The 26,262-nt window shown below is 40.8% G+C and overlaps 1 protein-coding gene across 1 annotated transcript in view; it reads right to left on the bottom strand.

Moving 5' to 3' along the window:
• Positions 1 to 15,149: 15,149 nt before the first annotated feature.
• SEL1L3 (SEL1L family member 3) overlaps positions 15,150 to 26,262 on the bottom strand; it is a 97,972-nt gene continuing 86,859 nt past the window's right edge. The window contains exons 21-24 of the mRNA XM_074349618.1: positions 25,070 to 25,197; positions 24,355 to 24,457; positions 24,201 to 24,273; positions 15,150 to 16,275 (exon numbers count right to left, since the gene is read on the bottom strand). Of these exons, the coding sequence (XP_074205719.1) occupies positions 16,136 to 16,275; positions 24,201 to 24,273; positions 24,355 to 24,457; positions 25,070 to 25,197 (444 nt within the window). The 3' untranslated portion in view covers positions 15,150 to 16,135. The remainder of the gene's footprint in view (positions 16,276 to 24,200; positions 24,274 to 24,354; positions 24,458 to 25,069; positions 25,198 to 26,262) is intronic.

The following is a 26,262-nucleotide window of genomic DNA, read 5'->3' as shown; positions in this document are numbered from 1 at the left end:
GTTTCATTTAGCATCCATACTGATGCAAGTTCCATCCATATTGAAACAAATGGCCAGATTTCCTTTTTTCTACTGGCTAAATAGCATTCCATTATACATTCATACCATGTCTTCTTTATTCATCCATTGATGGACAATTAGGTTGTTTCCCTATCTTGGCTATTGTGACTAATACGACAACATGAGAGTGCAGACACCTGTTCAATACCCTGTTTTTTTATTTCTTTTGGACATATACCCCGAGGTAGGATTGCTGGGTCACATGGTAGTTCTATTTTTAATTTTAACAATACTATATTATATACTTGAAATTTACTAAGAGACTAGATCTTATATGTTCTCACAAAGAAATGATAATTATGTGATGTGATGGAAGTCTTAGCAACGCCATAGCAGTAATCATATAGCAACATATAAATCATGTCAAATCAACATGCTGTACACCTCAACTTCACAATGTTATATGTCAATTATAGCTCAACTTAAAAAAGAGGAAGTGAGAATTTGGTCTCACATCTGGATGAAACGTAACTGAAAATAAGGAGATAATCTTGGGAAAAAAAAATTTTTTTAAGTTTGCTCTTACCAAGAAGCTGAGTTTTGACAAGAGCTACTAATTAACTCTGCAAGGAGGATACAGTGCTGATTAAATCAGATGTACTTGCTGGTGGAAAATCTTCCGAAATAATGAGGAGATGTCAAATTCTTCCAGCGTCATGGGGCCACAGGTACATGCTCAGCTCTTTGGGGCTCATTTGCATGTAATCCACCAGGATACCCACAGCGGCACTTACTACAGGTTTCTTGGTACGAAAATAGGAAAAATAAACCTGACCAGCCCTTCTCCAATGACTTACTGTGATCCTTTTCTGTACCAGCATTGTACAGGGGCTAGGGGTGGGGGACCCTGAAGTGCCCCTTCTTTAATAACTGAACAATCCTACTGGGGAAACAAAGCAAGTTCCGAAGTACAAAGGCCTGGACAACGTGACAAGAGTATGTAACTAATTCCTTCATCGAGTGGTAAAGTCAATGAGCCTGGGGAATTCATAGGAGGGGCAGTCAGTGAAGGCTGCAAGGCAGCAGCTTCAGCTTTGGTGTCAGACAAATGGAAATTGGAAGCCAGCCCCCACCCACCTCCACAGGAGACATACTCTTCCCTCCTTACTCACTTAGTTACCCATATAACTTGCTTTAGCTTATGGGACATGAGTGGAGTTAACATAAATGAAAGCTTCAAAATGCTTGCCTGGTTGAGTTTTGAGACTTTTGTTATGAGATGGTTGGGGAAGATAAAATTTCTTCCATCTTCTTCAGTTTAGTGAATGGGGGCCTGCAAATTAAACCAATAAAAGACATATTAACCAAAAAAAGGCATATACTTTTTAATTAATATATTACACCCATGAGAAAAAGAGAAATGCAAAGAAGTGATTAGACAAAGGAGCTTGTATACCATTTTAACAAAGGAAAGGGGGTTTGGGATTTGAAGGATAAACTAGGAAGCAACTAGGAAATATGTGCAGAAACCAATGGAACACATGGGTTATTTTAGTAAGCTTTTTTAATGCAGACTCATCTCAGGGCTGACTCTCCAACTCCAGTGATAAGAGTTGCTGGTGCAGGAGAGAAGGAGGCACTTTCACAAAGGAAAATTTATGCCCTGCTTTTGGGCAGAAAAGAAAAGGGCAGAGAACTCTTCCTGCATCTGCTGACTGTCAATAATCTTTATGCCAAAGTGGTATATTTTGGGGTTGCATATCCTGATCCCATGCAATATGCCCCAGTTGCCTACAGACCCCAGAAAAAAACACAGAGAGCAAGTTTGAACCCACCCTACAGCCTGGAACTAAGCCGAGCCTAGATCATTTGAACCACAGCCAACTTACAGGTGCCTGAGTGAGAAATAATTGCATATGGCTGTGTGCCACTGAGATTTTACAGTTACTCATTCCTCAGTATGATTGCAACACGAGTTTATTCATCCATAAAATGGGGGAAATGTGTAGCTTATTTGCAGTGGTATCGTGAGAATTAAGTGAAATATGAACTTGATGTCTCAGAGTTCCCCAACTTGAGGATACAACTGAGGTTGCATTAATGTTGTTACCTGACTGACAAGGGCCCCTACGCTCATGAGGAAATTCCCTTCCTGGAAGCAGGTTCATAAACAGCCCTGATGTCCCTCAGTTTGGGGATGTGCCTCCTCACCCGGCAGCCCCTGGTTCCCACAACTCTGCCAGGGGACCACTCTCAGTTCAGTTTCCTCAGTATTAATTGGTTCAGGCTGGTCATTTGATGGAACTGCAGGGGAGACTCACTGATAAACAGCAGAAGATTTGAACTTCATTATGCAGGATGGCTTGGTCCATTTACTTACTTAACAAACGTCTTCAGAGTACTGAGCAATGGATTTCAGCAGCACACGGAGCCGGATTCGTGACTTAGGGTAATGGTTCTGATAAGGAGAATGGGATACAAAATATCCCCTCCCTCACTTACACTCTACAGCCTGTTAGGGCCCCAGAGAATCAGAATTTAGGGAAACAGCTCTTTCCAGTGTGACATATTTCTGGAACGGCAGGGTTAAGAAGGGATCGTCTGTAAAGTCGATCTAGTTCTCCCCAGCAGCCCCAAGGGTACATGGCTGTCTAGGGTCAGTTTCCCTCCTGGCTTCTGTAAGGGCTTCCCAACCCATGGCCCTCAAGTGTGTTAGGCATGTCTGAGCCCCAGGCATGAACAGCAAATCAAGATACATTCCCAGAAGACATTCCAGCCTCCACCCGAAGATGAGCTTGCAAATGGTTTTTTGAGAGACAGGGTACCCTTTGACCACTCCCAATGGATAGATTGGATCCTACTTGGATTCCAGCTTATAGAAACAAGTATGGCAAGTACCAGTGAATGCTAGATAGTCAAGAAGTGTTGATTCTCTTCCACCTGGAAGAGAGGAAACTCAACCGGGATTATGGAGTGGCTGAATGAAAAAGAGAGGGGCCAGAAGTCTCTGTGCCCAGTGTGAGTTTAAAAACCCAATCACTGTAGGTCAGAGCTTGAAGACAGCTAGACCGGTGAAGTGGGTTCAAGTGGCCTGCTGGTTGCTCAGGGCCACACAGCAAGCCATATAGGCCGAGTGTCCCCACTCTGGGCGACTGTGGACCTATGGGTCCTAGAAGACGCTCTACTGGGGATAAAATTATTTTAAGGCCTCTCAGAATTCCTATAAATATTTCCTAAAGTCCTAATGAGTACTATTTTTCTTATATTTGTGACTCTTCTTCAAATGTTAACGTTATTAATTTTAAACTGTTACTGGTCCCCTTTAGCTTTAAAAAAATTAAATGAAATTTATTTCTTTAGATTAGTTTCAGGCCCACAGCAAAACTGTAGGGAAGGTACGGAGATACAGCTCCAACATGATGCCATGCTGCAGAGGAATAGGGTGTGTATGCGGTGGGGCGGGTGGGGGTGGGGAGGAGGTTTCTGAGCGAGTAGGCGTTTTCCCTGAAGAAACTCAACTACTCAATGGCACTGTATTAGTTTATTACATTGGAGTAAACAGTTTTCTGACCCCACTCCTCTATCCAACCCCACCAGTACCCAGAGGACGTACACTCAAAAGCAAAACTAGATTACAGGCAAAAATAAAGAATTTAGAGTGTAATACATTTGTAAACCACTCCCAAGATAAGATAAGAGATGTTTTTCAAAGCATTCAGTGTCCCAGGGCAATAGTGGTGGCCAGTAAATGCGAAATAGTCACAGAGGTGGGGCTGAGTCTTACGGGATGGGCAGCATTGGGCCCACGTCAGAAGAGGGGAACCACCAGAGCAAGGGCTGGAGGTGAGGGTGTGCATGTGTGGTTCAGGGAACAGCAGGGAGAGGGTGGGACAGAGAGCTCCTGTTGGGCCTGTGGTGCCCCCCGTTGGTTAGCCCGACCTGGGAACACAGCTATGAGTAAGCTCAGAAAAGGCCGGCTCTGATAGGGCCTGGATTTGCCTCCTGGAGACCTTGCAAAGAGAAAGCCAGAGAATGTGGCCACCCAAATGTCAGCTGGCTCCTGAATAGGCCGAGGAGCTGTGGGGCGGCTCCCGGCGCCTGAGCAGCAAACAGCGGTGGGCTGGGGTGACCCTCTGAGCACGTGGCTGAGGCCCTGGAAACACCAAGGGTCATTCTCCCAGTAGGTCAACTTAAGGAAACCAGGGACTCAGAACAAAGGCTAGCTGGCTCACCATAAGGAACGCTCTTATTTTCTAGTTCCTGTTGACTCCATGAAGAAAGTGCCTGGTCAGTGTTTGAGAACTGGCCTGGCTCATGTTTCATGCCCCCTCCTGGGGCCAAGCTGCTCAGCCAGGCAGAACTCCTTGCAGAGAAGTCACGAACAAGAAAGGTTGCTGGTCCTGCTACAGAAGCAAACAGGAACTCTCAGTCATTGCTGGTGGGAATGCGAACTTGTTCACCACTTTGACAGTTCGGTGATTTCTTATAAAACTGAACATACTCTTAACATGTAATCCAGCAATGACGCTCCTTGGTATTTATGCAAATGAACTGAACACTTCTGTGCCCACAAAAGCTTGCAATCGATGTTCAGAGCAACTTAAAAATAAAATTGCCCAAACTTGGAAACAACCAAGATGCCCTTCAGTCAGTGAATAGATAAACTGTGATCCATCCAGACAATGGAATATTACTCAGAGCTGAAAAGAAATGAGCTAGAAAGCCATGAAAAGACATGGAAGAAACTTAAATGCAAATTACTGAGAGAAAGAAGCCAATCTAGAAAGCTGCATACGGTATGATTCCAACTACATGGCATTCTAGAAAAGGCCAAGCTATGGAGACAGTGAAAAGAGCAGTGACTGTCGGGGCAGGAGGGACACACAGGAGTTTTAGGGCAGTGAAAACCCTCCACGTGACACCATGATGATGGAAACAGTGTTTATCAGTGTACAGTGTTTTAAAAAGTGTTTATTCAAGGTCTTAAGAATTATAGTTTGGAAGATACAGAAGAGAATGTTACTCTGAAAGAATACTGGGTAACTCCAAAAGAATGTTCTGAGGAAGAGAGAGGGACTTACAAAAACAAAAAGGTGTGAAGTTGTTAAAAGTTGCCTGGTGAGAACTGTGATTGACTCTGACCAGAGTCAGAAAATATTTGTTCTCAAGGAATGACAATTAGTTTTAGGGTAGGGATCTGACACTTACATAGACTGTCATGAGTTATTTTAGGGTAAGGATTCGATAAGTATCTTGAGTTTCTGGCAGTTTCTGTACGTCACTTTATCAGGTCAAAACGTGAGATTCCATTCAGGCCAATGTGTAAAAGTCACACTTCCTTAATGACCTCCTGGCTCCATTTTAGAGCCCCATCTTAGCGATACCAACTCCATCTTGATTTTTCTTTCACAGTGGGATGCTTGTGGTGATGTGTATAATGTCCTCATACTGTCTAGTCATTGTTCAGCCTCTGAAGCTAACATCTGCTTCAGCAAACTCATGATCCCTTGCCTTGTCTAGGGCATTACTCCCAGGTACCCTCTTCAACTTCCTCTTGCTGATGGGCTCCACTTTTGGCTCCACTGGTGTTTAAAATTCCCAAAGCTGCAGTCCCTGCTGACATCTTGGCAGCCAGCACCCTCAGCAGATTTCCACATCTCCTCCTTGGAGCACATAAAAGTTTCTAGACACCTTCTAACTACACAGAAAGCTGGCAAGACTCGGGGAAACCAAACTCAGGCTCTTTCCTTTGGCTGCAGCAAACGGAGGCACTGTTGAGCCCCATGTATGGGCAGGGAGTCAGCAAGGCTGATACCTTCCAGTGGAAGCAAGAGAGTATCTCTCTGCCCCAGGACCTTCCCGTGTTTGAGGATCAATCCTCCTGGGCACTTCAGAGGATAATAAAAAAGGAAAATTGAGGGATCTGCATTCTTCCTCTAAACTCTGTTTTTCCCTTCTTTCTTTTTGCCACCACCCTTCAGGCTGGAAGGAGTGGATTTTTCTTTTACTTCCCTTATTATATTCTTTCAGCCATAGTATCTAGTTGTCACAAATGGAAGGGATACTGTCCACACTACTTTAGAAAAGTCTTTGAACTAGTACTCCAAATCTATCTCTTGATATAAGTAAAGACTGTAGGAAACCCATCTCTACTATGCTAAGTTTGCAAGTCCATTACTCTGTTAATGAAGTCAAATATCTGCTTTCTTCCGTCTCTGGTATAAGCTTCAGGGGTCTCTCTCTGAGGGAGAAGGCTGCAAAGGAACATGAGTCGTAGGGTAAATTAAAATACACTGGCTTGATATTTGCAAATATTAACCCAAATTTCATCTTGTTTAACATTTGTGCTTTTATTTAACTTTTTCTATTTGTTGGTCTTGTCTCTACAAGTAAGTAAAATGCTTGTTTCATCTACCAGAGTTTCACACACTATTATATACAGGATAAAAAAAATTAAAAATAAAATTTTACAGCTTCATTGAGGTATAATTGACATACAATATACTGCTTATATTTAAATAATGTAACTTGATGAGTTTTGAATTATGTATGCACGAATGAAATCATCATCATAATCAAGATAAGGAAGACATCTATCACTCCAAGTTTAAAAAACATTCTTCCCCGTAACTTCACCTCAATCCTACATGCTATAGGCAGTCGGTGCTCAGCTTTCTGTCACGATAGATTAGTTGGCATCTTCTAGAATTTTATGTAAATGAAACAATTTGATATGTACTCTTTTTTTTTTTTTTGGTCTGGCTTCTCTTACTAAGTATAATTACTTTGTTAATTATTCTTTTTTTTTTGTATCAGTAGTTCATTCCTTTTTTTGTTTTTTAGTTTTTTTTTTTTTTTAATTGAAGTGTAGTCAGTTTACAATGTTGTGTCAATTTCTGGTGTACAGCGTGTTTCTGTCATACATGTACATACATATATCCCTTTTCATATTCTTTTTCATTATAGGTTGCTACAAGATATTAACTGTAGTTCCCTGTGCTGTACAGTAGAAACTTGTTGTTTATCTAGTTTATATATAGTAGTTAATATCTGCAAATCTCAAACTCACAGTTATGAAGTAATTTGTTCTTTTTTATTACTGGGTAGTAATCAATTTTATGGATATACAATAGTTTGTTTATTTATTCTTTTGTTTATGAACATTTGGGTTGTTTCCAGTTTAGGGCTTTCAAAGAAAGCTGCTGTGAACTTTGGTGTACAAGTGAACATGCATTTTCCTTTTTTTTCTTGGGTAAATACTGGGTTGGCTGGGTTGGAATGGAATGGAATGAAATGGCTTGGGTTGTATGGGAAGCAGAGTTGCCAGATTTAACAAATAAAAATAGAGAGCATCCAATTAAATTTAAACTTTAGACAAACAGCAAGTAATTTTTTAGTACACATATGTCCCATGTGATATTTAGGACATATCTATATTAAAATTTATTCATTGTTTATGTGAAATTCAAATTTAACTTTGTGTCTTTTATCTGGCAACACTAAATTAGGAAGAGTACTATTAACTTTTTAAGAAACTACCAAACTTTGTTTCTGAAGTGATTTTATCATTTTACATTCCTGCAAGCAGTAAAAGAGAGTTTCGGTTGCTTCATGTCCTTGTCAGCACTTAGTGTGATCAATCTTTTAAATTTTAGCCATTCTAGTGAGTATGCAGTGGTATTTCAGTGTGGTTTTAATTTGCATTTCCATAACAACTAATGATGTTGAGTGTATTTTCAGTGTGCTTACTTGCCATCTCTATTGCTAGCTTGATGAGGACCCTGTTTTGTTCAGTTTGTTTCCTCTTTTTTGTATTGGGTTTCTGGTCTTTAATTATTGAGTTGTAAGAGTTCTTTACATATGCTGTATCCAAATCCTCTGTCATACACATTTTCGGCAGATATATTGCCCCAGTTTGTGGCTCGCCTTTTCATTTGTGTACCAATGTCTTTTGAAGAGCAAGAGTTTTTCATTTTGATCAAGTCCAATTTATTGATATTTTTTCCTTTTATTCTTGTCCTTTTTGTCCTACATAAAAAATCTTTGCCAAATTTGAGGATACTAATATTTTTGTTCAGAAGTTTTATAATTTTGGTCTGTACATTTAAATTGATGATGCATTTTGAGTTAATTTTTATGTATGGTGTGAGGTAGGATCCGATTTTTTTTTTTTTTTTTTTTTTTTTTTTTTTTGCTTATGGCTTTCAAGTTGTTTTTATGAAAAGATCTTTCTCCAAGGTAATTAAACATTTTAGCAACTGTGTTGAAACTCGATTGACCATATAAGTGTGAGAATTTCTGGAATCTCTATCTTTTCCCATTTATATATATGCCTATTTTTATGGGAATACCACACTCACTGTCTTAATAACTGTAGCTTTATAATAAATCTTAAAATCAGGTAGTGTCAGTCCTCTCATTTTGTTCTTTTTTTCTTTTTTCAACATTGCTTTATCTATTCTAGGTCCTCTGCACTTCAATACAAATTTTAGAATCAGCTTGGCAATTTCTACCAAAAAAAATCCTGCTGTGATTTTTTGATTGTTATTGAACTGAATCTATAAATCAACTTGGAGAAGATTGACATCTTGAAAAATTAAGTCTTTTGATCCATGATCATAGTATATATGTATCTCCATTTTATTTAAGTTTACCTTAATTTTTCTCAGAATACTGTTAGTTTTCAGAATACATATCTCATAAATCTTTTGCTACATTTATCCCTAGTATTTCATACTATATGACAACTCTTTTAAATAGTTTTAATTCTTTTTCATCTTTCAATTGTTTATTGCTGATGTATCAAAATATATATTGGTTTCGTATGTTGACTTAGGATCCTGCAGCCTTGCTAAGGTAACTTAGTAGTTATAATATCTTTTTCTTGTATTCTTTAGAATTTTTGAAAGGACTTTCAGTTCACTACTGAATAGAACTGATCAGAGTAGGTATCTTTGCTTTATTCCCAATCTTTGGGGAAAGCATTCAGTCTTTCACCATTAAATACAACATAGCTGTAAGTTTTGTTATAAACATCCTTTATTTGGTTGAGGAAGTTACCATCTTTTCCTAATTTGATGTGTTTTCTTAATAATAAATAAATGTTGGATTTTGTTAAATGCTTTTCTGCACTTATTGAGCTGCTCTTATGTTTTATCTTTCTTAGTCAGTTAACATAGTGAGTTGTATTGATTGGTTTCAAATGTTAAATCAACTTTGCATAACTAGGATAAACTATATTTGGCCAGGATATATCCTTTTTGTTAATTGCTAGTTTTAATTTGCTAATATTTGGTTAAAGATTTTTGTGTCTATGTTTATGAAAGATACTGATCTGTAGTTCAGTTTTCTTTTCTTATAGTTTGTCTGATTTTGAGTTCAAGGTCATGTTGGCCTCATAAAATAAGTTCAGAAATATTTCTTCTTCTATTTTTTTATGAAAATGTTTGTGTAGAGTTGATACTATATTTTTCTTAAATGTTTGATAGAAGCAATGCTACAGCCATCTGGCCCTGGAATTATCTTTTGGGGAAGGACTTTAAACTATGAATTCAATTTCCTTAAATGCTGTAGGCCACTCAAGTTTCCTATTTCCTACTTTAGCTTTGGCAGTTTATGTCTTTTAAGGAATTTTAAGATGTCAAATTTATTGGTATAAAGTTTCCATAATATTCCCTTATTATTATTTTTATGTCTATAGGATCTGTAGTGAAATCATTCATTTATTTCTGATATTGGCAATTTTGTGTCTTTTTATAGAGCTTTATCAATTTCCTTGATTTTTTCCAAAGAACCAGCTTTGATTTTATTGATTTTCTTTATTTTTCTGGTTTCAATTTCATTAATATCTTTTTTTTTATTTATTATTTCTTTCCTCTGCTTACTTTGGGTTTACTTTGCTCTTCTTCTTCTTTTTTTTTCTTATGGTAAAAATTTAGATCACTGATTTGAAATCTGCCTTGTTTTCTTATGAACAGTTAATGCTATAAATGTCCACAAATTTTGATGTGTTATGTGTTTATTTTTATTCAGGTCAAAATATTTTCTAATTTCCTTTGAGATTTCTTCTTTGACCAATGGATTGTTTAGCAATGTGTTATTTCCCAGCTATTCTAGCTGTTTTATTTTTGTTTTAGTTTATTTCCTTGTGGTCAGGTAGTATACTTTATGAGATTTCTATATTTTGAATTCTAATGAGACTTGTTTAATGGCTCAGGATATAGTCTATCTTGGAGAACATTCTGTGCACCCTTGAATGAATGTATATTTTGTGATGATTAAGGTGTAGTGTTTTGTGAATATTAATTAGGTTAAGGGGGTTGGACAGTGTCATATAGATCTTCTGTATACTTACTGAATTCTTGCTGTATTACTGAAAGAAGTGTGTTGACACCTACAATTCAACTGTGATTTGATTATTTCTCCTTATTTCTCTGTTTCTGCTTCATACACTTTTGATACTTTGTTACTAGGCATATATATATATTCATAATTACTTAATCTTCTTGATTTACTGACCCTTTGAATATAACACAATGTCCCTTTTTGTCTCTTGTGATACTCCTCGTCTTGAAGTCTATTTCGTCTGATATTAATAAAGCTACTCTAGCTTTCTTATTTCCCATTTGTAACTTTAGTAATATGCTACTCTTAGAAAATATTACTTATCATAAAAGGCTTCTTTCTAGCTTTTCCTTATTGTAAAATCCAGGTAAGTTCATCAGGGCTGATCTTTTCTAACTTGTGTTTGGTTCTCTGCTTTGCGGATCTCCACGACTGACCTCAGTCTGTTGGCTAATCGGGCACAGTCTCCCTGACACTAGAGCTTTTATGAAATACACTCCAGCTTAGACTAATTAAAGGAAAGCCAAGGCTTTCTGTGTAAAGTCACAGTGAAAGCCAAAGAGCAAGAGGTTATATACTATGCTAAATTTCTTTGCCTTCAAGGATAGTCAGGTTGTGGCAGACTCAACTCCAACAAACACCTGCCAGTTCTGAGCACTGAGGCCGATGTTAGTTTGTTTTATATTTCTTTATTTCTTGTATTTGGATCTCAGGTACCCAAAGCTGAGTTAATCATTCTCTCAGTTCATGGCACACCATCAACATTGTGTGCAAGACTCTGCTCTCTTTTTATTGTAATATTTTTCCTTTCCTCACACAATCCATCTCCCAAGCCCCACCTCTGAATATCTAACTAGCCACCCTAATATATTTGATATATGATTTAAGCCAGTAGTTCTCAACCAGGACAGTTTTGCCATTCCTGCCTGCCATTACCTCCTCTTCAGGTACAGTTAGGAATGTCTGGAGAAATTCTGGGCTGTCACAGCTGAGGGGGTGCTACTGGCATCTAGTAGAGAGAGGGCAGGGATGCTGCTAAGCCTCCTATAATGCATAGGACAGACCCCTACGACAAAGACCCATCTAGCCCCAAACGTGAGCCTTGCCGAGGTTGAGAGCTGTGTATGAACCCTGAAAAAAGGTGTGTGTGTGTGTGTGTATATATATAGATAGATAGATACATGAATATTTACATGTACATATACATATTTACCCACATATGTGTAAAATGTTTTTTGAGGGTTTGATTTTGAATTTACACAAATACTATTGACATATAGATCTGCTTTAATTTCTTACTTTTCTCATTTATCAATATATTTTTAACATCTTTCTATGTTGCTCCTCTCAGGTCTAGTTCATTACTTGCTGACTAGTATGATTTTCCATTCAATTTCTCCTACTAGCCTTGCAGTTCCACTTTTCACAGTTAAATCTTTAATTCATTTGAGATTTTTAAAATAAAAGACATGAAATACAGTTTCAATCTTATTTTTCTGCATGTGATTGACTGACTCCCAAACTCTTTAAATATTAAATATGAAATATTCCACTCTTAGTCCAATTGATTTGTGATATTATTTGGTCATACCCCAAGTTTCCATATAAATCTGGTCTGCTCCTTGGCTCTTGATTTTTTTCTCTGAAACCATTTGTGTGTTCCTGCATTATCACCTCACTGCTTCTGTTACTATGGTACGGTGGCTTTGTAGTATAATAATATTTGGTATATCAGTTCTCTTTAGTCCTCTTTTTTAAAAATTAGTTATTCATGGACTTGTATTCTTTCATATAAATTTTAAAATTAGTTTGCCAGTTCCCCACAAAATTAGAACTTTGATTAAAATTTCAGTGAATTTATACATTAATTGTGAGGAAATTGACATATTTATATGTTATTATTTCACCCATGAACATGGTATGTTGCTTTATTTATATCTTCTTTATGTACTTTAAAAAATTTTCTTGGTAAAGATCTAGTGAGTTCATTATTAGATAAATTATCAAACTTTTTATAATTATATTGTTTTAGAAATGAAATATTTATTTTTAATAAATATAATTCTTTAATATTTTATATTTTAGTTATCTATTGCTGGTATAGGAAATATCTATTTTTAATTGAAATATAGTTGATTTACAATGTTATGTTAGTTTCTGGTGTACACTGTTTTTTTTAATTGACATTTTATCTAGAAATATTTTTGAATACTTCATTGGGACTTTAAATGATGCACAGCTTAGCATCTCCCTCTACCAAAGAGTAGAAAGACTACCATTTCCCCACTTTCCAGGAACTTGACAGTGATTAAGCAGTAGATGAATCTGGTGGTCTGTTTCAAACTTGCCAAAATGAAGTCATTAGGAATGAAGAGAAGGAAGTCTAAAGCATGGATTGTAAATTCAAATGCCTACATGGGCTAAGTGTAAAACAGCAGGGAATGGTGGGGACTGGGGCAAATCAGAAAGCACAAGCTTTATCTTGAAGGAGCAGACCTACTCGGCTTCAGCTAATTCTTGCCGTGCAGCAATGAAAGCTCAGTTTTTTCACATCTGTAGATTTTTTTTAAAGAAAAGCCCCAAATCCTTGATTTTAAGATAACAACTTAATCAAAATTTTAAAAAAATACTAGATGGGCCAAAGAAATCACATCTGTGTGCTCAATCTGTTTCATGATCTACTAGGCTGCACCCTCTGGTCTAAGAATGTCCTAAGGGGAGGGGACAATAGGGAAGTAACTGAATGTCAACTGTGGACCCCATCCTTCCATTTCTTTTTTCCTTCCTCCGGCTCCCTGTTGACTTCATTTTGCAGGGTTCTACTCCAGCCAGCTTGGACACCAGCCTGGAAGGAATTGAGCTTAGAACTTGAGGAGAGAAGAGGAAGGTCAAGGCTGGCAAAGGTATGGTCTGGACCTAGATCATGTAGGCTGAGAACTTTCAAGAGAACAGGAGTCTAAGCTGGGACAGGAATTGATGTGTGGCCTACAAGCTTCACCTGAAGTGGTTTGGCATTGGAACCACTCCAGCTCTTTCCAGCATCACCTGGAGATAAACATATTTGGACAACTGTCTCAGATCAGAGTGGCTCCTGTGAGTCCATATTCTGGACCTGGACCAGCCTCGCATAGTGTTTTGGGTTGGTGTTATGAGCTGAATTTTGTTCTCCCAAAATTCATATATTGAAGTCCTAACCTCCGGTGCCACAGAATGTGATCGTATTTGGAGATACGGCCTTTAGAGAGATAATTAAGGTAAAATGAGATCAGTGAGGTAGGCCCCGATCCAATATGACTGGTGTCCTCGTAAGAAGAGATTAGGACACAGACATACACAGAGGAAAGGCCATGTAAAGATGCTGGAAGCAGACAGCCGTCTACAAGCCAAGGAGAGAGACCACAGAAGAAACCAGCCCTGCTGACACCTTGCTCTTGGGCTTCCAGGCTCCATGCTGCAAGGAAATACATTCTGCTCTTTAAGCCCCTCAGTCTGTGCCACTTTGATACAGCGGCTCTAGCAGACTAAGATAGTTGTGTTCCTTGGAAACAGACTGTGGAGGGGTACAGAGTTGTATGTGAAGGTTCATGGGAGCAGTGTCAGGAAATCGTATGTGAAAACAAGGAAGACAGAACTGGGCAGAGGGAGAAACTGAACTATAATGAGAGTGCTACCAAGTGGTGTTTGTGGTGGACGGGGTGGGGTGACCCTTCAGGACTTCCAAATTGAGGCAAGGAGCCTTTGCTTTCCTACAGTCATTCTCAAGGTGAAGGAGGGAAGGTGATTCCCACCCCCCACCCCCCATCAGGGAACATGTGGCAATGTCTGGAGACATTTTTGGCTGTCATGACTCGGGGATTGGGGTGTGTGTGGCAGGGGTGCATTTACCACTGGCGTCTAGTGGGTAGAGACCAGTGATGCTGCTTCTATACATCCTAATGCACAAGATGGCCCCCAAAACAAAGAACCACCTGGCCCCAAATGTCAGTAGTACAGGGTTTAAGAAAGCCCCCACTATATCAACAAGCCACTGGACATGAGCTGCTCTTGCAAGGATTTAACCGTGGGCAGATCCCTGCAGCTGATGGCGATTCGCAGTTGAGGGACGCAGCTGTGAACTGTCAGCAGCCTATGTTCCCAGCAGCAGGGAAATGGGCATGCTTGCCGTGAAGAGGATCTGGGTAGAGCAAAGAGCCCTTGGTCAGGCCCCTCAACCTTCTCTTTCTAATAAAAATAACCAACCATGTTGAGGACATTGTCCTGGGAGTTTTACATATGTTATCCCACTTAAACCTCACGAAAAGCCCAAAAGCTGGATTTCATTGCCTCTATTTTATAAAACAATAATCTGAGACTCAGAGAGGTTAATCGCTCACCCAAGACTGAGCTGGTATACTAGCTACCGAACCAGAATTTGAATCTGGGGCTGTTTGACTCCAAAGTCTGGCTCTTTTGCAAACAGGAAGGACAACCTTTGCTAAAGCAAGGGCAGTGCATACAGCGTACATGGGAGAATGAGGGCGGGCCGCAGACGACCCAGACCTGATAGACATGCAGCCTCACAACAGCCAGAACCCTGAAACGATGGCTGATACTGTGCAAACATCACAGGGGCCAGACCCTGCACTCGGGCTCCCGGAGAAGAGCCTCCTGTCACTTCTGTGTCCGTAAATGTTAATAGTTGCCAGAAATAATCCCTCTCGTAAGGGGATTTTCTTAGCCTTCTTGAGGAAAATGCATAGATCTTAGGACTTTGTATGATGACAATAGTAACTCTAAAAAGAAAAAAAAAATCCACTTCCCAGGAGTCAATGGTATAAAAATAATTTTTATTTACTACTGTAAATAAAGTAGTGCAAAGAGTAGTTTGAACCCACAATATTGCATTACTGATTTATCTACTACCTTAACAGCATACAGTGTTCAGACAGTCTGCTCTCTCTTCCTTTCCCTCCCTTTCTCTCTCACACACACGTGCACACACACACACACCCCTACACAGACTCAGGCAAGCGTAAGGGGGCAGGAATGAGACTATGAGCTGAAGGCTTGTTTTCTGCATGTTCCACTGCTGCCAGTCTATTCTAATAGGTAAGTCATGGAGAAGACTACACTTCAATACTAAGAATTTTCTAAATGTTATTGTATGGATTGCAATTGAAAAAAGAAAGAAAACGATATCCAACAGTGTCATTAAATGATTCGGAAGCACTACGACCCTAGAAAACCTCAAGGAGAAAAATGTAAACCAATTTACAAAGCCATCGCCTTCCCTGTATTTCCAGCTATAACCTATTTATTTCAAGGTGCCTTAGAACTGCTGGGTCTTGGAAGTCAAATTGAAATCTGCCCACGGGACGGCGAGTAGCAGAGCAGTGGCAAACACACGTACCAAAATATTATCTGAGTGGTAGAGAAGTCATGATTTTCTGTTCTTTAATAAAAGGGAATGAGCAAGGGGCTAAGATTCTTAAAATATATGTCAGTGTGTAAGGATTCAGATCCACCACAGGACAAACTGACTTCCTCATATACACAATCATCTGTTAACCTCCCTGACGTGCCCCTGTGATCAGGATGTTCCTTGTATTTATCTGCTAACCTTTGGTATAACCACTGTCTGCTCTGGGTATTTCCTTAGTTAAAAAGAAAAAAAAAAAAAAAAAAGATACCGAGTGCAAAATTCGCATCCAGTTCACAAGACGTTTAAGGTCTGTAATGCCCTGGCCCCAGTTTTCCAATACCAGCTGTTGAAAGGATTCTCTCTCATCCAGTGAGACCTGGAGTGTACAGTTCACCCACGTGGCTCTGGGTTATTAGTGACCGCGGGTTGGTCCTGAGCGGAGGCGTCTGCAGCTGGAGTCACAGCTGGACTTGCAGTGGGGGCAGTCGGGTCTGGGGATGCCTGGGCTGGTGTTGGACGGGAACCGCTGGCTGCAGAGACACACGCACAAAAGGTGCTGAAGTTTCAAAACAGTATGTGCAGGACACACAACCACACCTAGACCCTAGCAAGCTAGGAGCGATGCTTCTAGTCTAGTGGTCCTGACACTAACTAAAAGAGCAACTTGGACCCACGATCTAGGTTCTTTGGACTTTGACGTCCCCTCCTATAACATGGCAGGTTGGAATAGGCATGCAAAGATCTCAATGGTTCTGACATCCTGAGACTCTAAGTCCTGCATTTATGCTGTGAGTTCTGGGCAAATAATTTAATTTTAAGAAGGAAGAAAGAAGGAAGGAAGGAGAAAAACTCAATTCTTTGGTCTTTGTTTCCTGTGGTCGTATCTCTTTTTTTCACCTGGTGTGGATGCAATGCAAGCTATGAATCATAACAATCAGAAAAGAGTACTGATTTTATTCACATTCTTATCCCATTTGGATGACATTCCAAATGTGCTGTAAATTGCTTTATTTAAGTAAATGTCTATAAGTTTTGGCAAACATAATTATTAGGTTTAATTGTTTATCAATCTACCTTTAGTAAAGAGGTTGGACCACCATAAAGGCTTATAAAGTTTTATACTTTATGTCAGTAGTTTTCAAACTGGGGACTGACTCCAGGGGACAACTGGTAATGCTGGTAGACGTTTTTGGTTGTCAAGACTGGAGGGTGGGGTCTGCTGGCATTTAGGGGACAGAGGCCAAGGATGCTGCTAAGTATCGTACAATGCCTGGGACAGCCCCCTCCCCGCTCCCCCCGCCTCCATCAAAGAATGATCCAGCTCCCAGTGTCACTAGTGGGGAGGCTGACACATCCTGCTCTATGTACTGGGACTGAGGGGTGTCCTGGCTCACCAGATGGTGGGTTCTGGAATCTGGCTTCTCTGCCCTTTATCAGACCCACTTACCTACTTTCCTTCTGCCTCTAAAAACTGGGGAAAATAAGAATACCTATACCTACTGAATTGCTGTAAGCATTAAATGAGCTCATGTACATATTGTGCTTAGAACAGTGTCTGGCCCTCATAGGTACTCAACACCTGGTTTACTGTTCAAATGTGTTGATTTATCAATTTCTGGGTCTGACTTACAGGACCGATGAAAGAGTCAGGGTGTTTATTTCTGGGATGCCTACAGTCCTCTTTTAGCCCCTAGTAGCCTATGAAAACAGCCCAAAATTTGAAGCCAGAAAGCCCAGGAGCTACATGGTACTAAGAATTAGCAGCTGAGTGATCTTGAGGAAGTTACTTAATCTCTCTGAGCTGTAGTTTCTCTGTCTATACAATAAGGGTAGCAGTTTGCAGAAATGTGTGGCTGGCACAGTCCCCAGTTTGTGCGAAGAATGGCTAGTTTGCTTTTAAGCAGTGATCTTAATTAAACTCAGCAGTCCTTGAGTCTTATACAGTTTTCAGCAGGTGGGACCATCTTTAAAGTCCCCAAATGTCGATCCTGAAATGTACTGACATGTACAAGATGCCACTACAATGCTGACATTCTGGCTTCTAGATAAACCTTTTAAGAATTTCACCTCCAAGACGCTATTCTAGGAAATTCAGGAATGAGCTGCAAAGCCTCTGGCCTCTTTGAATACGTACAGGAATTCTCCAAGGAACCCTTTCCAATATCTACAGAAGAGCTTGTGAATCCAGAGACTGTTCTGAAAGACAGGATGGTGGTGGTGGTGGTAATGGCGGCAGGGTGGGGAGGAGACACTCAGGTGTTGCGTAATGATGTAATGCTTGCAAGTCAAAGCCATCACTCTGGTGGGTGACGTAACCATGGCAGGGACCAGGAGGCCCAGTGATGCAGTACAAAGACCATTTATGGAGTCAGGAGACCTGTTTTGGGCAAGTCTCATTTATCTACCACTAATAGGTGACTCTGGGGGTGGATACTGAATGAAGACATTTCAGTCCTAAGATGCTTGGCTCTCACAGGCCTTGGTTTCTTCATCTGTGAATGAAAGGGCTTGGATCCGCTGGTGTCCAAGACCTTCTTGGGCCCTAAGATTTATCTTTCTGATGCTCTCTGAGGAAGTTAATGAAGTACTAAGTCATGTATTTTTCCTTTTGAAGATCAGGGAAATGTTTAAATCACCATGGTAACAAGATAAATCAGCAATCAGTTTTCTGATTAAAACAAAAAAGTGCCAGTGCGTAAATGTAGAAGGAATGCGTAATTAGCATCGCCGCCATTTACATTTTCTTGTCAGAGCATAATAAAAATGCTCGACGCTTTTCTCCAGTTAGTTTGTTATTATCCATGTGAGAACTCTCCCATTTCCATTGGGGGGTTTGCAGTCACTGGACCAGCACCCCCACGGCTCATCATAATTTTAAAGTGGCCTCTTTGTCTCCGCTCACCTGGAATCCGAGCTAATTTGATTACCGGACTTGAATCAAGGTAACCAGGAAAATCAGCGTGCTGCTTAAAAAATTACAGAGTATTTTCCAGAGCCAAAGAAATGATTGTTGGATTATTTGCTGCCTGGGGGACCATTTTCTATACATTAGCAAGAATAATCAAGAGCTGGCCCTGAGCTGGCAGACTGCAGCCCATGGGCCAAATGTGGCTGGCTGCCTGTTTCTGTACGGCTTGCAATCTAAGGATGGTCTTTGCATGTTTAAATGGTTGCATAAAAATCAAGAGAAGAGTACTATTTTGTGACATGTGAGAAACATATGAGATTCAAATCTTCACATCCACAGCAAAGTTTTATCGGAAACCGGGCACACCATTCGTTTTCCTGTATGGTCAATGATTGCTTTGGCACTAAAGTGAAAAGTTGAGTGGTTTTGATACAAATGGCCCACAAAGCCCAAATGTTTATTATCTGGCCCTTTATCAAAAAAGTTTGCCAACCTCTGTTGCGGACCACTGTAGGAAAAATATCTGGCTGCCAGTTGACCAGATGGGAGGATATAGGAGAGAAGATATGAGTGAATGTATCGGGTGAATCCAGAGATAATAGAACGTTTACAAAGACCGGGGGCAAGGAGGTGAGGGAGGGAAGGCTATGGAAATTATATGCTATGAATAAAATCTAATCTACTTCATTTGGGCCCTGGATCCAGCAAGGCCCAGTACATGTATAAGATGCACATCATTTCAACATTTCTTATGAGTAAAGATACCGGGAGGGCACCAAGGGTAATGAGATAGGAGAAAAGTAAAATCTCATCATTAAATCACCCTGACTTTAAGGCTACTGCTTTTTTCATGAGCACCACTTTGTGACATTTTACTGTAATTTTAGTAGAAACCTCATTAACTGGAAGTGTAGAGGACAGGAAAAGAGTAGGAACAGGTTTAATTAATCTTGTTCATACCGTCTTACTCTTTTTAAAAGACCACTAGACTAACTGCTTAGGCGAAAAGGATGAGTTGGCTTAAATGATGAATGTTTTGAATAGGCTGACATTGGTTTAAAAGGTGACCCCGTCACACCTGAAGCTGCTAGTTGTGCAGACTGTGCTCTGTCCCGTGCGTTTCATTTAGACATAAAGTCTATAATAACACCAGGAAGGCAGGACTCTCTCTTTGAAGTGATCATTCACATGTTGTCCCTCTAAGTCTCCCCTTCACCTTCCTGCCAGGCAGCCAGCCGGCCTCCACGCTTCTTTGGTCTCAGGGGAGGCTTGTGGTGGGGCAAAAATGGAGATGGTTCTAGACATACTTTACTTTGGGAATTTTTTGTTTTTTTCCAAAAGCCCGAGTCTATTAAGGCAATTATGCTTGGCGTCCCTTGACAGGGAGGGGAGAGGGAAAGTGCTTTAGAGATGCAATGAGGCGGGGAAAGGAGGCGTACGGACTGTGGGAAAGTGGCTGCGCCTGGCTGTGGGTGTCCCCGCAGCGGGGCCCTCACCTTGTCCCTTCGGCCATCTGAGAAAGGAAGACTCGAGAGAAAAAAAAGGCTAAGGTGCTCAGCTTTGGCAGAGATGATGGGACTCGCAGGTGACCCAGAAGCTGCAAAGCCAATGGACCTGGAAGGATGGTGCTGGCCCGGGGCCATGTCTGTTCTGCTATCAGATGGGTGACCATCTGAGTGACGAGTGCTACCCAAGACCTAGGGAACTTGGCATGTCCCTGGGAGGCACTGGCTTCAAGAAAGACTGAGCTGCTTTGGGGAATGCAAGCTAGGAGTCAAAAACAAGTTCTTTCAAAGGAAATAAAAGAGATTTTTGTGTACACAGTGGTTTTTTGTGTACTCATTTTTGCACTCTTGCTAGACAAGTCAACAATGCCTTTGTTTAGCTGCTTTAAAAAGAGTTTGATTTATTAATCATTTAATTATTTTACTTTGGTGGGGGAGGTAATTAGGTTTATTTATTTTTAGAGGAGGTACTGGGGATTGAACCCAGGACCTCATGCATGCTAAGCATGTGCTCTACTACTTCCCCTGAGAGTTCTATGTTTTAGAGAGTCTAACAGCATAGAAAAGCACTCTACACTTGTAATCGTGTCTGCTTATTGATGTAAACCAAGCTTATTTAAGTGTGAGCATTACCTGGTGTCAGTATGCTTTTTTATTTTATTTAAACATTTTTTTCAATTATTCTTTTTTTAAGCATTTTTTTTCAATTTCACATTTTCAAATATTTATTTATTTACTTATACTTTTTTTTTTTTTTTGGTGGGGGAGGTAATTAGGTTTTTGTCTACTTATTTTTAATGGAGGTACTGGGGACCGAACCCAGGATCTTGTGCATGCTAGTCCCACGCTCTACCACTGAGCTATACTTTCCCCCACAGCATACTTTAATTGCACATAAAATGCCCCAGAAGGCATGACTTCTTAGGAGCTACCAGCTAACATTACTTTTCTTTTTTTTCTGTCTTTATAACTGGCTCATTCTTTTTCCAGCTAACATTTCTTGGGTTTTAAGTCCTCGGCACTGTGTGATCTCATTTGATTCTCTCAACCACAGTCCGAGGTAGGCGTACTACTATTTCTGCTGTTGTAGAGAACGGGAAACTAAGGCACAGATAGGTCCCTCCCTTGCCCAAGGTCACACAGCTTGCGACGGGCCAGAATCTTGGCGGCCCGTGCTATTAGCTACCGTCCCGCGCTGCTAGCCTTCTGAACGCAGGACAATTTAATGTGGCGAATGCGGTGAAGTGTTGAGTATATATCACAGAGCGCATAAACTCAGGAGGAAAATGAAGGTAGCTGGAGCTGAACGCGAAATGGATGGACAGCTCAATTTAAAGGTCTGACCATAAATCATTAGTTTTTAAAAAACAACTGACTGGAAAAAATGCAAATCATGAAGTGATGAAGATCCCCTCACTTACAGCACACCCCTCACAAAAAGTGACTTAAGGGAGGCTCCCAGCTCTCAAACCCTGCCCCTCCTGACTCGGGCAGTCAGCACCCAGGGGGCCGTACTGTGCCTGCTTCACGGCGCCACTGTTACCACCAGCGTCGACTCCGTCTGCCCCACTCCTCCCCGTGGGGCGGGTCATGGACCGTGGGCACCGTCTGATCAGGGAGACACCAGAGGTGGACTCTTTGCCCTCTCAGTGCTCCCCCCTGCAGTGCTTCTCCCCTGCTTTTTGTGCCTGGACGGCTCCTGCCCCATCGCCTAGTCACTGACAGAGAACCTTCCTGTTTCAAGTTATTGACAAATTTGCACTATGTTGAGGACTTTAAAAATAATTTACTACATGTTTTAATTCAACACTAGTTCTAACAGGGCTGGTAGGTACCACTGTGGGGGCATGTTTTGGAGATATGTGGAGATTTTATTTTATTTTATTATTATTATTTTTTTTACTTCCAGGCCCTTAGGACTCTAAGTGTGGTCCATGGTACAGCTGCTTGGACATAATCTGAAACCTTGTGAGAAAGCCTGGATCTCAGAGCCCATCTCAGACTGATTGACTCAGAATCTGCATTTAACCAGTTCCCTGGGAGATTCATGTGCATATTAAAATTAATAAGTACGGAGCTAGAATTTACATATTGGAATATATATTATTTTAATTACTTTCTTTTTCTTTCTCTTTATATTGTTTGTTAGGGCATTATTTTTTAAAATAGGTGTGTAGGCAGATTACTTGTCGTTTATTTCAGGGTACCAAAAATCTGTTAAAAAATATGTCTTTATGTAAGGGGACAACGGGTCAGAGACAGATGGTAGCCACAGTTTTAAAGTATTGTGAGTGTGGAAAACTTTGGAATTCTGTTGCCCTGCATCCTTTCTTGGACTTGACTGTATGATTTTGGGCAGGCAACATCATTCCTTTGGCCTCAATTTCTTCATCTATAACATGAAGGGCATAGAATTAAATTATTTTAAAAATCCTATCCAGACTTTTCCAACATGATCAAGAGGGGGCACAGTATGTACAGGAAGAAGCAAGCGAAAGAGTTTGAAGACATGAAGAAGAAATGTGTGAAACAGCAAAGGGTACATAGGAAGGGAAACAATCTCAAAAGGCAGGAGGGACAGGGAGACGGGAAGGTGGAGGGACTGACAATGAAGTCGCAGAGAGAAGAAACAAAAGACGGCTGCGGATAAAAGTCATTCCACCAGCCCATGAATTTTCATGGCTACCAGCTGGCATAAAATCATAAAGACAATTTTCAGCTCCTCTAACAGAATTGCATTTGTAATAATCATAACAATATTTCTACAGAGTAAAAATGACAAAGATAATTTGAAATGGAAAACACTGGCAAGATGCAAAATAAATGTGCTATACCTGGCAACAAATTTAGGGACGGGACAGAATTTGCATGAAGAAAATGGATCAGCCAGCCGGCTACAGGGCATCAAACCTGGAAGGGCTTTTGATGGTTCCTTGCTAACCTCCTCAGGTAAATCAGAGGGAAGTGATTCCATATTAGCCTCGTGGAACAGTGGCTTCCATCTCACCACCGAATCTGTGGTGAAATGCTCTCCTTTCGCCTTTCATCATCTGTGACATGAATAACGGCTGTGCAAATGCTCCAACGCCATGTCCGGTCCTAACATTTCTACTTGTAAACGTCCCCACTGGTGTTAGTGAGGGATTCTGTCCTGCCGTAGCCATCCAACATGGTGGGAGTGGGAATTCACCACTGAGAGATGCTGGCAAAATTGAGCACCTACTAAGTGTGAGATGGGGCCAAGGCCTCCCTCTGACTCTGCCTGTGGTCTTATACAGAAGATAAACATGACAGCTAACACTATTGTATGTCAAATAAATAGAACAGCTAATATTAACTCCAGTGGTCATTTTGGCGTCTTATGTGTATTTTTTTCACTGAACCCTCCTGATATCCCCGAGAAGTAGCTACTGTTAGAACCTCATTTTATTGATGAGAATCTGAGGGATCAGGAAGGTGAGGTAACTGGTCATATGTCACACTTAAGTGAACAGCTAAGCCTGGACTCTACACCAGCTCGAAAGGACAGGGGTGCCTATCTCCTTAAGTCCTGCCCTGCACTAGCTCAGAGAGGTGACAGTGATGAGTGGAAACCACACTAGACCACACGCTGGCTTCACAGTCCTCCTCGGCGCCTCTCTCTGAATCTATGTGGCTGGGTATTCATTACAAGTGCTTGTTTATTATCCCACAGGTTTGACTACTTCACCAGGATAAACAGGAAGACTTCGTGCTGGAGGGGCCTCAGAACTTGGATTTTAAGGCACACAAGGTATAGTTTTGATAGCAGGTGTACTTTCAACAGGAGAAGACATTTTTGCCCAATTTCTTCAGCATCTTGTTAAAAAAGAAAATTCTGCGTACTTTGAAAAATACAATTGGAGCCTTTCATCAGCCAGAGGTCACGTTACAGCCCTCAGGGTGACCCCCACACTGTGAATGACCATCCTAATGGCCTGAGGAGGAACAGTGTCATTTTTCCAGAGAGGGGGAAAGAATCCCTACACTTTTTCTATTGCCCTGGCCTTTTGTAAACTTTTACCTGAGACAGACTGGAAATACTGCATGATCCAGGCGATCGATACGGACAGCAGGAAGGTTCCCAGAAAGTAGATCTGCAAACATTGGACACACATGTCAGATGCTGACAAAGGGCTGGGACCCTGAGGGCAGGGCTGAAGGGAGACGGTTCCTACCAGTGCAGAGTGTAGGACGGCGCCCCAGAGAAGCCGGAGGTTAAGGTAAAGCCAGGCCAAGGAGCAGGGGCTGAAGGACTCCTCGCTGCTATGGCTCCAGCACCTGCACACAAAGAGCATAGGGCATCCAGATGCATCAGCCAGCTTTGGTAGTATTACTTATGACCCGTATTAGCAGATCCTCAAACCCACATCCTTCTGCTTCAGGTCAAAAGAACACACGTAAAATGAGAAGAAAAAGAAATAGAGCCAGTTCTAAAGAGTTTAGTCCTGCCCTGAAATTCTAGGATTCTGGCAGAAATCTCAGAAAAAGGTCAGTCCTGTCCTTCGTAAAAAGCCAATAGGTCAAGGAGGACCTTAAAGCGCGGGGGCTGCTGAGCAATATTTCTCTCCGAGTGTCTGTCTAAAGTCCAGACGTTGGAATGCCTCCCCATCTTGTAGAACAGCATGCGGATCAGACACATTATTTTTTCCACGATCATTGAAAACCTTGGTCAGCATTTTAACTTCAGATCAATTTAACTTAGTATCATAAGCCTCAGATACTAAAAAAAGGAGTGAATTTGGGTCCAGCTTAGTGTTCTCTAATGGAAACAAATCCTGAGCCCTTTACAACCACTGACATTAGGAAATAAGAATAAGGCTAACTGAAACCAAAAGCAAACAGCACCCACTTGGGTTCCCCCAGTGGAAAATAAAGAGGCTCTGAACTTACCTTTCATACAGTTCCCGGAGGATGGAGATATTATTAGAATGGATGTTTGGGTCAATTTCCAAGAAATCTAAAATATGATGTGGGATTTTAGCACCTTCCTCAATCAGCAGGGCCAGGTTAAAAAATCCCTGAAAACAAACCACAAACAAAACTCATTCCCTCCGTATAATAAAACCTAGACGCACACCCTTTGTCAGAATGTAAACTTTTACAACATTAAGATTTTTTTTCAGTCCCTAGAGCCAGATGGTTTTGTCATCTTCATTGATGAATTGTTTCCCTAAATATATGCATCTGAGAAATTTATTTGCAGGAGAACCAGGAGGCTTTCAGAAGATGCTGCGTCCCATCTGCTCAGAGCCAGTCAACCAGGGGAATCTGTCCTTTCCTGCTCACTCTCTCGAAACAGAACCTGCTGGAAAATGTGCCCTTGTATCACCAACAAAACCAGAATATCGAGTCAAAGGCAATGTCCGTCACTTACAGACTACACCCTGGGTCACCACCAGCAAGTCAGAAATCTAACAAAATGTTTTTGTGGCTAGGGGTGCTACTCATGGCTCATGTTTAAAGTAGAGAGGGTCTCTGATGCACAGAATAATGTGTAGGTGTTTGTCTCATCTTCCCTAGGTCAGCGTGGAAAACCTCTTCTCTCGATTACTTTTGGCACAGACCCCCTCTCTGGTACGCTTCCCTACCTCTTTCTTATTATACATTGTGTTCTTGACTCTTAGGGGTAGGACCTGCCTTGTGGGGCTGTGAAGGTCCAATACAACAACACAGTTAAGAGCCTGATGATAGAGGTGCTTCATGAAGGATGGAAACTATCATAGCACCTGGAAGAGAGGCACTGTCCACTGTGAGCTGAGCATGTGGCCAGACCAAGAAATAAAGAAACAATGAGGTGTTACTTATATTTAGGGCTTTATAAATTTCACTGAATTGTTGCCCTTCAAAGAATTAATGGTCACGCTTTAATGACTTATATCCTCCCTGCTACCTTTCCTTTCATTTAGTTGATTCTAAATAAAAATCACCCTCCCCCGGGTTGTAAACACCAGGGCTCTCACAAGTAGGCTATGTGATAATCATGATAAAAATAATGGCAGCCAGCATTTTCTGAGTGCTCGCTGTATGTGAGGCATTGCTCTGTTTTTTATATATTTATTTAATCCTTATAACAACAAATTGAG

Source organism: Camelus bactrianus, chromosome 2 (genome assembly GCF_048773025.1).
Source record: "Camelus bactrianus isolate YW-2024 breed Bactrian camel chromosome 2, ASM4877302v1, whole genome shotgun sequence".
Lineage (NCBI taxonomy): Eukaryota > Metazoa > Chordata > Mammalia > Artiodactyla > Camelidae > Camelus > Camelus bactrianus.
Note: the sequence above shows the minus strand (reverse complement) of the source record. Positions and strands in the feature narration are given on the sequence as shown.